This window comes from Centruroides vittatus, unplaced genomic scaffold (assembly GCF_030686945.1).
Source record: "Centruroides vittatus isolate TY-2023 unplaced genomic scaffold, ASM3068694v2 contig_221, whole genome shotgun sequence".
NCBI lineage: Eukaryota > Metazoa > Arthropoda > Arachnida > Scorpiones > Buthidae > Centruroides > Centruroides vittatus.
In genome coordinates this window covers 2,681,367-2,696,793 of record NW_027121377.1, presented here as the reverse complement: position 1 = coordinate 2,696,793, position 15,427 = coordinate 2,681,367, and the positions used below count along the sequence as shown (strand labels likewise).

Sequence of the window (15,427 nt, the reverse complement as noted above, 5' to 3'; positions counted from 1 at the left end):
ATCAAGAGAGTAAGAGAGGATTATCGTGCATGAGAGTTCGACGCTCGATGTCTGATATTGAAGAAAGGTCACGATCAGGAGCTAACAATTTGAAAAGATGAGGCCAACGATAATCAGCAGCTAAGAGTGTCCAAAAAACGGAGGGACAACCAAGTTGCTCAACCATTGCTAAAAGTTTAGAACATCGAGAGCTCCAATATGGCTTTGTTGATCTAAGGTTGGTTGTATGGACCATGATTTGTTGAAGAAAACTTGGATCATTAATGATTCGCTCCCTTATTTGTTTAACATTCGAATGAATAAGATTAGCACGGCGTATATAAATTCCAGAAGAATGCAGTGCCTGGTGACGCATCATCGAATTTATTGCAAAGAAGCGAAATCGGGGATCTCTAGCAAATCTTTTATCATGGAACTCCATGAGAAACTTGAAATACTCATTTCTTGTGAAGGATTTTGTTCTTGGTTGGAGATAATCGCCATTTCCAGTGGGGAAAAGGCAAGGGAAAGCTCTGGCTTTAAATCCCTCTTCATTGAATTCATTGATCGGAGTTCCTTCAATTTCAGGGTAAGCTAAATTGAGTCTTCTAGCAATATGATGCTGCTGATCAATAGTATCGATGAGAGGAAAGAAACTTTTATCAAGTTCATTGGAATCGGAATTTATCTGTGAATCAAGGAAGGAAAGCATCCCGTGTTAGTTGTCATTTTCTAAGAATTATCTCAACTATTTTACCCTCAATTATATGCCCTTGGAAAATCTTTCATCAAAATGCAAGTCACATTTTTGTGATTTATTTGTCAGTCATAAATCCTTTCGAGAAATTACATGTTTCCACTTATCTAACTGGTTGGGAAGTGGTATATAAAACATGTCACTTCTCACCAAACTTACACCCAGTCGCAAAACACTTATTTGGTATGTTGTTTTTTTCTCTTCTTTTTCTTGTAGAAAAACTACAAAAAATGTTTGAAAACGACAAAAGTACCTACTAACCAAATTGATAAACCAACTTCTCGCCTTAAAGCCACTCGAGCGCCAGCTATCGGCAACCTGGCACATTAACTCTACTTTAGAACCCGAGTGGATCGGGACAGCCTGTTTGTATTAGAGCCCATAAGAGATTGGCCATATAAGTAACGCCTTTCTATTGCGTATTTCTAAAATCCACTCGCTTGTTTTCTTGTAAGCATTCACATATTGATGATACGTCATTTGAGGAAAGCCAATTTGAACAGCATCGGGTCAATGGCAAAACACGTCAAGTGCTATTCCTACGTTTTTTATGCGCCTAATCTTCTAGAGTTATAGAATGTAGAAGGAAAAATACTTAGAAAGAATAACTTCGACAACAAACGAAAGTAATTTTTTATTTATACCTTAAAATATTAAACATTTAATATTTTAAGGTATAAATAAAAACAAATGTTTTTATTATTAAGTAACAATGTTTTATTAAATACCATTTAATAAAACATTGTTATTCATCGTTACCGATCTACACTGTAGGCTAAATCATACTTATATAGTGTTTCCTTTCATTTAGTCTCTACATATATTCTGAATTTATAATTAAATTACAGTAGAGCATCTATTATCCGACTCAATTGGGGACTGGGGTCGGTCGGATAACTGAAATGTATGAAAAAATACATTATTAGTATAGTATATCAGTATATCCCATGTAATTAGTATATTAGCATATCACTATTAACCTACTTTGCGTTGAATTTTCATCGATGTTAAGCCTAACAAAATTTTTTAAAAATAATAATCGTCGCTATTGTATCGTTAAAAATTATTTCTTTATTTTGCACAAAATAAATACAAAAATAAAGAAAAATAGAAAATTAAGCCTGGATTAAATACTGGCCTTCTGTTCATGGTCGAGTCAGTGTTGCCAGCTAAAACATGCAAAAATTTTTAAAAATATTAAAGTAGCCAAGACATAGCCAAATATTCTAGTGCCACATCACTAACGGACATTTGAATTTGCCGACTAGAATGTGGTAAGTTAACCGATGTGACGGTTGATCGGGGGTCGGATAACCGATGCTCTACTGGTACATTCATTATATAAATGTCACATTTATATTTACATTTTAATCTTATTATTATGTTACATTTTTTATAACGAAGAGGGAGTAGAATAAGAGAAGAAAAAAGATGTAAACACATATGTAATGCCTGTGTAAATTGTTAATGATCTCGATAAAATTACAATGGAAGGTATACGATAAACAATAGACTACTATTTAAAAATTATACATTATTATATAGGAAATCGTAAACCGGGAATCGGATAAAATCTTTTTCTTGGCCGTGAAAATCATTTTGAAAGTCATTCCCGTAACTTTAATTGAGTGGAGAGACTCTAACCTAAAAGTCCGAATGAGAAAGTTAAAGAATACCATTCAATTAGTTTTTAAACCATCATTGGATTCGAATAAATACATTTAGGTTGGCCTGATTTGCAAATTTTAATTTATGATTAAGCGATTTCGTTTTACATACTTGTCACTTAAAAGGAAATCTCAGACTCAACACCCGGGTTGCGGCCGACGTTTTCAGCCCAAAACGTGAACGTCGGACGTCGAGCGCCGCCATCTGGCAATTTTAGAAGATTGCTAATGGCGTCAGCTACGTCTAGCATGGAGAGTAGAAGATTGGTTTAAACTTCATTTTTTTGTTCGGGGTTAAAATTATGATGTATTTTATAAAAATAATTATTAATTAAGCATTTATGAATATTATTGTAAAGAATCAAACGATTTTAATCCAGAAATTATTTAATTATTCAATTTTTTAGCGAGTGATGCGAAGTGCCTATAAAATTTATATACAGTGGTACCTCGTATAACGTACGCCTCGAATAACGGACGCTGTGAACAACGGACTTTTTGTTGTTCCATTATGTGACTCGAGCAACGGACTGGATGCGAACAACGGACTTTACGGCATAATTGGTGACTGCTTCATGGGTGCGTTCTTTAATAGCAGTCGCTCTGCGTCTCCGCTACTAAGGGAGTGCGCTGCTGTTTGTAGGCATTTAGAAACGACGGTGAAAAAAAGAAAGATGGCGGCGCCCGCACTATCGATAGTATCGTGATGGAGGAATCTATAATTCCAAACTATGAGCTTTAAAAGGCAAAAGAAGAGTCCCAATTGTAAAATTTAACCATAAAATAGATTATTTGTTGAAAGAGCATTCAAAATAGCCTCAAAAAAAAATTCGTAAAGACACTTACATCACCGCGTGCGCTAACTCGCGCTTTCAGTTTCTAAATTCTCATTCATAAAACCACACAATGGACCCGGAAACGAAACTATCTGAGCCATGGAGGACACCATGTTTTCCACCATAAACTACTGCTACAAGCGGCCGTTTTTGCCGTTCGACGGCGCGCACTCTCACCGGAATTTAGGAACGCGTTCCGCAGGAATTTTTAAACGGATGTCGTTCGCGCAGAGTTACGCGGAGGAATAAAAGAACGCACCCCCTGTTATTTTTTATATGATACAGTACGGTTATTTTATGCTGCGAAACGAATTAGATGTTTTAACATGTATTTCTATGGGAAAATGCGTTTCGTATAACGAACGTTTCACTTAACGGACGTGCACCTGGAACGGATTAAGTACGTTATACGAGGTACCACTGTATATAATCGAGACGACTTGATGATGATGATGATGATGATGATAATAATAATAATAATAATAACAACTCTCCCGTGGTCACCACCTAGTCGTGGTGGGAGAGCCCAGTAAATTTACTGATCCACAGGGCAATGCAGGCTGGAGCACAAGCTCCCGGTAGAGACACCCATGCCAGTAAGGTCTATGGGGAGAAATGAAGCTAAGAGTGACCAAACCCACATTCTGTGGTGATATTTATTATGGTAATAACTAGATCAAAGTGTGATACCGGCTCGAACGTCGCCTGGTTTAACAAGGTCCGCGTTCGTGGGTTAGGCAGAGGCTCACGTTCGAAAAATAGGCCACAGTCTCCTTTGGTTACTGGTAGCGAAAGCAGCACCGGCCCAAGCATGGCTACTGCAATGCCCTCAACAGATGTGAGGAACCAACCCAGCCTTAGTGTTTCTGTGGCAATGCATCCACAGACCACAAAGGCTGGAAAACCACGCCAACGGATGAAATGGACAGTAGAAATGAACGAGTTTATCATCCGTACTTACTACACCATTACAAAACTCGAAACAAACATGACAGCATACAGACAACAACTACACCATAGATTCACACAACAGTATCCTCATCTCACTGCCACCGAACAAAGGGTTGTTGATCAAAAAAGAACAATTATACACAACAACCTTATTCCACAAACAACACTTGAACTTATCAAACAACAGGTTGCTGATCAAATACATCGACAGACAGAAACATCTAACATTAATGAAGATCGTGTAACCTGTCAGGATAATCCAGCAACAAGCATTGATAATAACGCACATACAACAATTACCACTAATGATACTACAGATACTTCCTCATCCATCACTGATAACGTAGACATGGATTTAGTTAATACGCTCTCACTTATATTTCAGGAAACACTCACTAAATATACAGGCACAGATCCCACATAACGACCACGAATACCAAAAATCAACACGTCAAAGGAAGTAAAAAAAAACACTAAATTATGTAAACACTCACTTACTACCACACTATATTCATTCAATTTCTACACTCTCAGACATTCATACATTAGTTTATGCGGGGGCAGTCACAGTAGTGACACACCATGGACTGAAAGTACAATCACAGACAAATACACAGAAAACACAATTCTATCACAAGCCTGCCTGGCAGAGAAGAATAGAAACACAAATAAATGACATTAGACAGCAATTAGGCAGGCTGACACAATACACTAAAAGCAACATAACACCCAAATTAAGGAAACAGCTCAAAAACATTTTCAAGAAAATGAAAACACACACAAAACATGAACATCACAACACACGCATTACAGAATACATTGATACACTAAAACAAAAACTTGCTGCCAAAGCACGTAGACTCAAACGATACAAAACATGTACACTACGAAAACAACAAAATAAATTATTTACAAACAATGAAAAACTCTTTTACAGACAAATTAATAACAAACCAAACACTAATACACAGCACAGTGGCACACCAACAGAAGAAGAACTCACAACATATTAGTCTTCTCTTTGGTCCAGTGCTGTCACGCACAATGCTGATGCAGGCTGGATCGAGGAGGAGAACAGAAACTTACACAACATACCAACTATGCGCTGTGCTGAAATAAACATACATGATTTCCAATACACTGTTAACAGAACACACAACTGGAAGACACCTGGTGTAGACAACATTCACAATTTCTGGTACAAAAAGTTTACATCGCACCAGGAACTAGCTAAACATCTAACACACACCATCATCAATCCACAAGACATGCCAAATTTTCTTACTCAGGGCATCACCTACATGAAACCTAAAAACAACAATACCACAGACCCCACACAATACAGACCAATTACATGTCTTCCAACACTCTACAAATTATTGACATCCTGTATCGCAAACAAAATATACAAACATGTTGAAGAACACGACATTCTAACGGAACAACAAAAAGGTTGTCGTAGAAATCACAGGGATGCAAAGAACAGTTACTCATAGATTCAGTCATTCTACGGCAAGCACACAAACAACACAGAAACATACACATGGCATATATAGACTACAGAAAAGCATTCGACAGTGTTCCACACAGTTGGCTGCTACATATTCTACACATGTACAAAATACATCCATCACTCATTGCATTCTTTCAAAACACTATGCAGCACTGGAGAACAACACTACATCTCAGGGTTAGTAACACTTCCATACAAACAAACCAAATTTTTATTAGGCGAGGAATTTTTCAAGGAGATTCCTTGAGTCCTCTCTGGTTCTGCTTAGCCCTGAATCCATTATCCAACATGTTAAACAACACGCAATATGGTTACAATATCAGACACGAAAAAACAACACAGTTTACACTGTCACATCTCATGTACATGGATGACATAAAACTTTATGCATCCACACAAAAACAACTTCATCAACTCCTACAAATCACACATTCATACACCAAGGACATAAAAATGGAATTTGGCCTAGATAAATGCAAAACAGCTTCACATAGAAAAAGGAATCCTGAAGAAAGAAGGTTTTGCACTTGGAAATGGAGACATTATTGAATCCATGGAAGAGGGCGAGTTCTACAAGTATTTAGGATTCCAACAGGCCAAACTAACAGAACATACACAAGTAAAGCAAAGATTAATTAAAGAATACCAAAGTAGGTTAAATGCTATTCTCAGAACACAGTTAAATGCAAAACACACAGTTAAAGCAATAAACACATATGTCATCCCAGTACTCACATATTCTTTTGGAGTTATACATTGAACTCACACAGATCTTGAGCAACTCCAAAGAAAAACAAAAACAACACTTACTAAGGATAAACATCATCATCCTAAATCCACCACAGAAAGATTAACCCTTCCACGTAAAGATGGCGGATGTAACCTGATTGACATAGTTAACCTTCACTGCAAACAAATACAGTCACTGCGAGAGTTTTTCTACAAAAAACAAGAAACATCACAATTACATAAAGCAGTAACTCTAGCAGACTCAAATAACACACCATTAAACTTACACTCACATCATATGGACACAACACAACATATAAAAAGGCATAGACACCATTAAGCAATCGTGGGCTCGAAAGGCACTCCATGGCAGGCATCCTTACGACCTGGCCCAGGATTTCGTTGACAAAACTGCGTCAAACAGCTGGTTAGCTCGGAGATGCCTCTTTGGGGAGACGGAAGGATTCATGATCGCCATACAGGATCAGGTCATAAATACTAAAAAGTACAGAAAACACATACTCAAAGATGCAACACTCACAAATGACACATGCAGAAAATGTCACATCACGCCAGAAACTATACAACATATCATTTCTGGTTGCAAGCTCTTGGCACAGACAGATTATTTGCACAGACATAATCAAGTAGCAAATATAATACACCAAGAGCTTGCAAAGAAACACAAATTATTAGACATCCACGAGCCATACTACAAGTACAGTACATTCCACAGACAGTATTGGAAAACAACACACACAAAATGTACTACGACAGAGCCATAATCACAGATAAAACAATTTACCACAACAGACCAGACATTACACTCATTGACAAATACAATAAAATCACATACATTAAAGTCATATCCATTCCAAACACTCACAATATACAAAACGCATGCACTGAAAAAATTAGCAAGTACACAGAACTTGCCCAGGAAATAAGGCATCTGTGAAGGTTGGATAGGGTGCTTATTGTACCTGTTGTTCTCTCCTCTACAGGTGTCATACCACACACACTGCACAAAAGCCTGGGCACCTTACAATTGAATAGAAACACATACATCACACTACAGAAGGCCACTATATTGAATACATGTCATATTGTGAGAAAATTCTTGAATAGAAACACACACACTGATACACTTCTTTAATTTCTGTTTTGGTTAATACGACAGGGTCCGGCATAGTACACAGCCACCGGTGTTAACCGAGTATATCTCACTTAATCCAACATAATAATAATAATAATCAGCGCAGAGCCCAAACGGTTAGGAGTTGAAATTTGGTACACAGTTAGGGTACGTTACGAGAACGCACGCTAAGAAAGGATTTTTCGAAATTCCTCCCCACGGGGGAGAAGGACAGGATTAAGGCTTAACATTTCCATCAACGATGGAAGTGTTAAGTAACGATGGAAGTGTTAAGTAACAATGGAAGTGTTAAGAGAAAGCGACGTGCAAGACTCAGATGCAGTTTTCGTTTTTGCGGGAAATCGAACATATTTTTAGACCCATCTAACAACTCTCTAATTACTCTAGAAACAGGGGGACCCAATTCTTGCATTGTGTGAAAATAGGTAAGGTTGACTATAACGTAATAATCTTAATCTTCGCTATCGTTACTTTTGCCCGAGCAACGCCGGACCTACCTGCTAGTTTACATATATTTGTCTTCATAATAGCTTATCATAATTCTGTAGGAGTAGGTTTGTTCTTCCACGGCATCTTCTACCATCAACAGCTTAATAGGTTTGTAAATTTTCTAAAAATTAATTTTTCGAGCTGCTTTCGAATTTACATAAGCCACTACTTCCCTCAACAAAAGTATGAGGTAGTCCTATCGTACGGAAGGGGAATTAAAAATAATTATTTAGTGTTATTAAACGTCCTATAAATACTTTTAAACAGTTTAATTTGTTTATTTACCTTCGCTGGTAACATTCGTCGTTGTTAAACTTTTTCGCCATTTTTCAACAATATCCCATGAGTCAGTGCGTGACGTGAACGTCGCGCACTGACTCATGGGATATTAGCGAGTTTGAGTCCGAAGTTTTCAACGCGAAAACGTGTACGTCGGACGTTCAGCGCCGCTTTCCTGTAAGCCTAGAAGTTTGACAATGGTGTTTGGAAAGTCAGTGGAATCATGCTCGACATTTAAGACATGTTGACCATGCTCGTACAGTTCGTTTTCTTAACGGAAGCTAACGCCCGTGTTGTAAGCCTAGCTACGCAAGTGAAAGACAGACTAAAGACGAGGTATGAGAAAAAAATGGAATGGATAAGAAAGCACCAAGATACTCGTTCTAGAACGCAGATAAGCCATACTATTATATGCTGGGATAATATCACACTTCCCACATACGTGAAAGAAGCATGTAAATATGGCCCTAAATACGCCCCGAAACCTAAACTCACACTCGAAAAAATTATGCCGGAAATCGAGCAGGCAATAGAGGGACTCAGCGAGATCAAGAAAGAAACGTTTAGATGGGAAGTCGCGTTCAAAATCAAGCATGCTAATAGTAAAAAAGACAGCGACCCCATCTGGTACTATATCAGGAAAAGTAAGGAATGGCTAAAAGCTAATAATATTGTGCTCACAAGGGCAGACAAATCAAAGGACTCAGTGGTCATGAACAGAAGCACTTATGACGACCTAATGTTAAAGTATGTACATAAAAGACACGCAGTGTATTACAGCGCACCCAAGTGCAATAGAGAAACTACAGGCAAGGATTAAAAAATTTGCAATCACACCGCTGGCTAAAGAACTGGGTCTTACAAAAGTTGTAGTCCATTCTCCCTCGATACCTAGGCTATTTGGGTTCGCCAAAACTCATAAAAAAGATAAGGCATTAAGGCCTGTGGTAGATAAAGGATGCGCACCCACAATTTTACTAGAAAGGTTGGTTAACGGCTTCGTTAATAAATATTTACCCCAGAGTCCCTACAGCATAAAACAACCGCTAGACCTTCTACATAAAATGGCTAACATGAACCCGCAAGAAGTTAAATATATGACCGTATTAGACTTCAAGGCTCTGTATCCCTCTGTCAAGCTGGAACCATGCTTCTGTCATCTAAGGGATTTCCTTTTAAGCGTGATCAAGTCCCCAGAAAAGAAGAAAAAACAGATACTAGAGATGACGCACCTAACCACATTCTCATCCATCTTTGGCTTTAATGGCGTCACTTACACGCAACAGAAGGGTGTAGCCATGGGTAGCCCCCTGGCAGGTACGTTATGCGAGATGGTCCTAAGAACGCTGGAGAACGCACTCCTGCCAAAATATGCAACGCAAATCCTAACTTATGCAAGGTACGTTGATGATGTGGTTGTTTTCAGGAATGTCAAACCCAACTTACATCAATTCATAACGGACATCAACGATAACAAATTCGGCCTCGAAATCGAACTCGAGCAAGAAAATGATAAGCTTATACATTTTCTAGATTTATCTATACAGCTTGACAGCCAAGGAGCTTTCTGTACTAAGGTTTACAGAAAGCCTACTTACAACCCGATCTTTATCCCATGGAACTCGCATGACCCGCCGGCGTACAAACTCGCAGCATTCAGAGCGCTCGCTGCACGAGCGCACACACACTGTAGTAGTACCCAAGACAAAAACGAAGAGATGAATTACATCATTAAGCTAACTAAGAAGAACGGGATCAGTCCTAAAGCTTTCACTAGCCAGATTATGACACGCAATAAGAAGCGAAACGTCCTAAATACAGAGGAGTTTACGTTGATGGACTACAGGGCGGAACTGGGCAGCATCTATAGACGTATAGGAACCGCTACAAACAAAAGAATAATATATAAACGGAATCCCACTATATACCAGCTGTTAAGAGCGGATAAAGACGCCATGGACACTAACTCCCTTCCGGGGGTTTACAGAATCCCTATTACGGACACACGGACGCAGAATAAACTGTTTTACATCGGAGCCACCAGAAGATCACTCAAGGAAAGGCTGGCGGAACATCAGAGAAATATAAGAAGCGAACAGCCATCCACAGCGTTGGCGACTTACGTCCTGGCAGATCCCCAAGAAGTCCAAGCTGAATGGGCCCAAGCAAGATTAATACAAATAGTTCGCAACATAAAGCACCTCCGTTATACAGAAGCTTGGCATATCTGCAAAGCAAGCCAGAAAGGACAATCTATCAACTTCAGAGAGGCTAGTAAAGTATCTGCAGCCTGGCGCTCAGGCGGTATGTAAACGTCAGAAAAGCGGATAAGCGGAAGCTTACTCAAGGACAGAACCCGTTAGTTATTGTCTCCGCACAGCTCCTCTCCTTCCCTATGTTCTTTGCGCCGTTCGGTTTGCACCGTATTTTTATGTCTGTATTTTACTTTTAATGTCTCCATGGAGCACATTATTTTTCATTGTCAGTTATTTATTTTTATTTTATTCTCATGTATTGTGTTATTTAATACGCATCGATGTAGAGATGGCGCACGCAATTCTCTTTAGAATAATTTTAAAAACGTTCCAAACGCTTGTTCGTTACTGCAAATTGTCTTTGTGTTCGATTTTTTGATATTTCCTGAAGAAGGTCGTTAAATACGACCGAAAACGTTCGTTAGTACCTAATATACACGGCTGCAAATCTATAAGGTGTTCTGAGTATGTTGTTTTGATAAGTTATGCAGTCTACGATGAAATACAACCGTAACTTCGATAGTACCGTCCAAGTAAAAAGTTTGCTAGTGGAGCCGGACCTCCACCGCAATCCAAGCGCAAACAGGTCACGTAATTAAAAGTATTTACGGCCAGGGTTTTTACACTGGCGCACAGGACGTAAAAAGTAAAACGTTCTTCATAATTCTTCAACAACAGAACAGTGACATGCTCACGTTGCCTGATCGCCAGTTACTTCTACTTCTTAAACTATTCTGAATTGTTCATCTCCCGATAATTGTTAAAAAGCATAGAACATGCATATTAAGGGAACACCAGCGTAAAAGCTTACCCTAGCAGTTAAATTTTGAAACAACTCTTTGAAATCAAAACCGCAAACCCAGGACATTATGTATACGAAATTTTAGACTTTCAAATATTTTCGCAGTGCTCCAAACTCCTATTTTAATTATAATCATTTAGAAGCAACGTAAGAAAAATAACTTTTAAATTATGAATTTTATTCCTCTATTATTTTGGCGAACAGAAAACTCACAACAAATTTGAAATTCAAAAACCAAATATTCCCTCATGTACACAAACTGGAAAAAATCCCTATTGCATTTATGAATTGAACACATAAACGTTATTTTATAAACCTTCCAATTGAATTTTTCAACAAAATATAAAGAATGTTACACGCTAATTGGCACTTTATCAAAAATTTCCTTTAGAACATTCACATTAGTAGTACAAATAAAACAAAGTAAAACAAATGATTTCAATGAAAATGCAACACAATTATTTGAAAGAACATTCTTTATAAAGCATAAAATTTAAAGTTTGAAGCAACAAAGATGAAACAATATCAATGCAACTAACTTCACAACGTAGAAGACATGAAATTATCCTTCCACACCCTGATATCTTCTTGCAAATAACCGTTTACGTTCCTGTCTTCTCGATATTGAAGCGTAACATCCTAAAGTCATGAAAAAATCTCGATCGTCAGTCTCTTCGTCTGTTTCATCATCACTAGAATCTCCTGGTTTGAACATGGCATTACATAACTCTGCCATTTCATCTTCATGCTCGGCAGCAACCTCGTGCCTATCTAAATGAAATTAATTAGTGAACAATTAATATTTCAAGAAATTAAACAAAATTTAAACTTAAATCAGTGAGATTACGTTTGTTAAACAAACACCAAATTTACGTTAACCCCATTTATTACTTCATACTCAATCACTTAACAGGTTAACAGTGGGAATCTACACCATGATTACACGTAATGAAAGCTTTAACAACGAGTGTCATCAGATTGACTGGGTTTAAAGTATAAATCTATTTTTATGCTAATAAAACTCATGAATACGATACTAAAAATTAACACTTAATTTTCTACACAGAAGCAACTAAAATGAATCAATAAAACTCGTTCTTACCTCGTGGTTTATTATAATCAAGCATACTTCCGAAGTATTGTCTAAAATATTTCGTGTACACAAATTTGTACAATTCCGTAAATAATACTAAAGCTGTAATCATGTTGCTCTATTGAACGAAGTATAACGAATCTGACTTGGCTAAATGTCCGGATGATTCAGCAACAACACGTAACCCCGTCCTTCCAGCGGCACTTCGCAAGCTGACGAATCCAATTTTTTCATACAACCAAACTGAAACGAATAATTTAAAAAATAAAAATTAAATGTTTTGTTAGAAAATATTTTTATTTTTCTGAAACTTAATGTAACCTCGGATAGCTTTCACTTGATACTAGTTTGAAGAATTTTATCTAAAAATGTCGTATTGATAAGATCGACTGATAACTAAGAGGGAAATAAATGTCAAGCTTCTTGATATTCGTAAAACAAACAATTTTTTCACGTATGCCAAATTAATTTACTGTTGTAAATGTTTAAATTAGTTGCAGACAGTGGCACACAAAGGCCACTCAGAAGCAGTAAATCCGTGTTGAAGAAAACCGTAAAGAAAATAAACTTTTACTTGGAGTTAAAACGTCAAACGTGTACTTCTGCTTGCCGTACAAGTTTAACGTTTGTACTTGCGCCTCAACTTCTCTATTATTGACATGCGAAAACCCCATAAGAACAAGAAATTAAATTTTACAACAGCAATAAAAACAATTAATATTCACATTCTTGTGCTAATATATATATTAGCACAAGATTTTCTCATGTGAAGGTTCATTATAAATTGTAAACATGTAATAACAAGATTTGATACTTTTTTTTTTTTTTTTGTAACTCTTTCCGCCCAGTGGGCACTAAGAGGGCCTCTTATAGCAAGCCCATTATGGGTTCGGCCAGGCCCACAATGAGGCGGCCGGGTGGTGAGGGACGGGGCCCGACATATCCGGACGGACCACCCCCGAAAAATTCCTGGGGATTTCTCGACCCGTCCGGATTCGATCCCGAGTCCCCCAGGGCGGCAGGCTGCTAACCTTGACCGCTCGGCCATCCGGCCGCTTAGAGATTTGATACTAGAGAGGTTGCGGCCGAAGTTGAAATGTTAAAACTTGTACGGCAAGCAAAAGTACACGTTTCACGTTTGAACTCCAAGTAAAATACGTTGCGGCGCACGTTCACAACAATAGCGAGGTTGAGGCCGAAGTTTTCAACTCGTAAACGTGTACGTTGGACGTTCGGCGCCGCTTTCCTGTAAGCCTATAAGTTTGACAATGGCGTTTAGAATGTCGAGCATGATTCCACTGACTTTCCAAACACCATTGTCAAACTTCTAGGCTTACAGGAAAGCGGCGCTGAACGTCCGACGTACACGTTTTCGCGTTGAAAACTTCGGACTCAAACTCGCTAATATCCCATGAGTCAGTGCGCGACGTTCACGTCACGCACTGACTCATGGGATATTGTTGAAAAATGGCGAAAAAGTTTAACAACGACGAATGTTACCAGCGAAGGTAAATAAACAAATTAAACTGTTTAAAAGTATTTATAGGACGTTTAATAACACTAAATAATTATTTTTAATTCCCCTTCCGTACGATAGGACTACCTCATACTTTTGTTGAGGGAAGTAGTGGCTTATGTAAATTCGAAAGCAGCTCGAAAAATTAATTTTTAGAAAATTTACAAACCTATTAAGCTGTTGATGGTAGAAGATGCCGTGGAAGAACAAACCTACTCCTACAGAATTATGATAAGCTATTATGAAGACAAATATATGTAAACTAGCAGGTAGGTCCGGCGTTGCTCGGGCAAAAGTAACGATAGCGAAGATTAAGATTATTACGTTATAGTCAACCTTACCTATTTTCACACAATGCAAGAATTGGGTCCCCCTGTTTCTAGAGTAATTAGAGAGTTGTTAGATGGGTCTAAAAATATGTTCGATTTCCCGCAAAAACGAAAACTGCATCTGAGTCTTGCACGTCGCTTTCTCTTAACACTTCCATTGTTACTTAACACTTCCATCGTTACTTAACACTTCCATCGTTGATGGAAATGTTAAGCCTTAATCCTGTCCTTCTCCCCCGTGGGGAGGAATTTCGAAAAATCCTTTCTTAGCGTGCGTTCTCGTAACGTACCCTAACTGTGTACCAAATTTCAACTCCTAACCGTTTGGGCTCTGCGCTGATTATTATTATTATTATGTTGGATTAAGTGAGATATACTCGGTTAACACCGGTGGCTGTGTACTATGCCGGACCCTGTGTATTAACCAAAACAGAAATTAAAGAAGTGTATCAGTGTGTGTGTTTCTATTCAAGAATTTTCTCACAATATGACATGTATTCAATATAGTGGCCTTCTGTAGTGTGATGTATGTGTTTCTATTCAATTGTAAGGTGCCCAGGCTTTTGTGCAGTGTGTGTGGTATGACACCTGTAGAGGAGAGAACAACAGGTACAATAAGCACCCTATCCAACCTTCACAGATGCCTTATTTCCTGGGCAAGTTCTGTGTACTTGCTAATTTTTTCAGTGCATGCGTTTTGTATATTGTGAGTGTTTGGAATGGATATGACTTTAATGTATGTGATTTTATTGTATTTGTCAATGAGTGTAATGTCTGGTCTGTTGTGGTAAATTGTTTTATCTGTGATTATGGCTCTGTCGTAGTACATTTTGTGTGTGTTGTTTTCCAATACTGTCTGTGGAATGTACCTGTACTTGTAGTATGGCTCGTGGATGTCTAATAATTTGTGTTTCTTTGCAAGCTCTTGGTGTATTATATTTGCTACTTGATTATGTCTGTGCAAATAATCTGTCTGTGCCAAGAGCTTGCAACCAGAAATAATATGTTGTATAGTTTCTGGCGTGATGTGACATTTTCTGCATGTGTCATTTGTGAGTGTTGCATCTTTGAGTATG

The 15,427-nt window shown here is 38.0% G+C and overlaps 1 protein-coding gene and 1 long non-coding RNA gene across 2 annotated transcripts in view; one reads left to right on the top strand and one right to left on the bottom strand.

Annotated features, from left to right (window-relative positions):
* The window catches only part of LOC136970888 (uncharacterized), a 169,326-nt gene that overhangs the window by 127,374 nt on the left and 26,525 nt on the right, over positions 1–15,427 (top strand). The window lies entirely within an intron of this gene.
* On the bottom strand, positions 11,790–12,716 carry LOC136970920 (uncharacterized). Its single transcript, XM_067265420.1, has 2 exons — positions 12,516–12,716; positions 11,790–12,184 (listed from the first exon to the last, which is right to left on the bottom strand). The coding sequence occupies exons 1-2, from the start codon at positions 12,616–12,618 to the stop codon at positions 11,976–11,978; spliced, it is 312 nt and encodes a 103-aa protein (XP_067121521.1). The 5' UTR covers positions 12,619–12,716; the 3' UTR covers positions 11,790–11,975.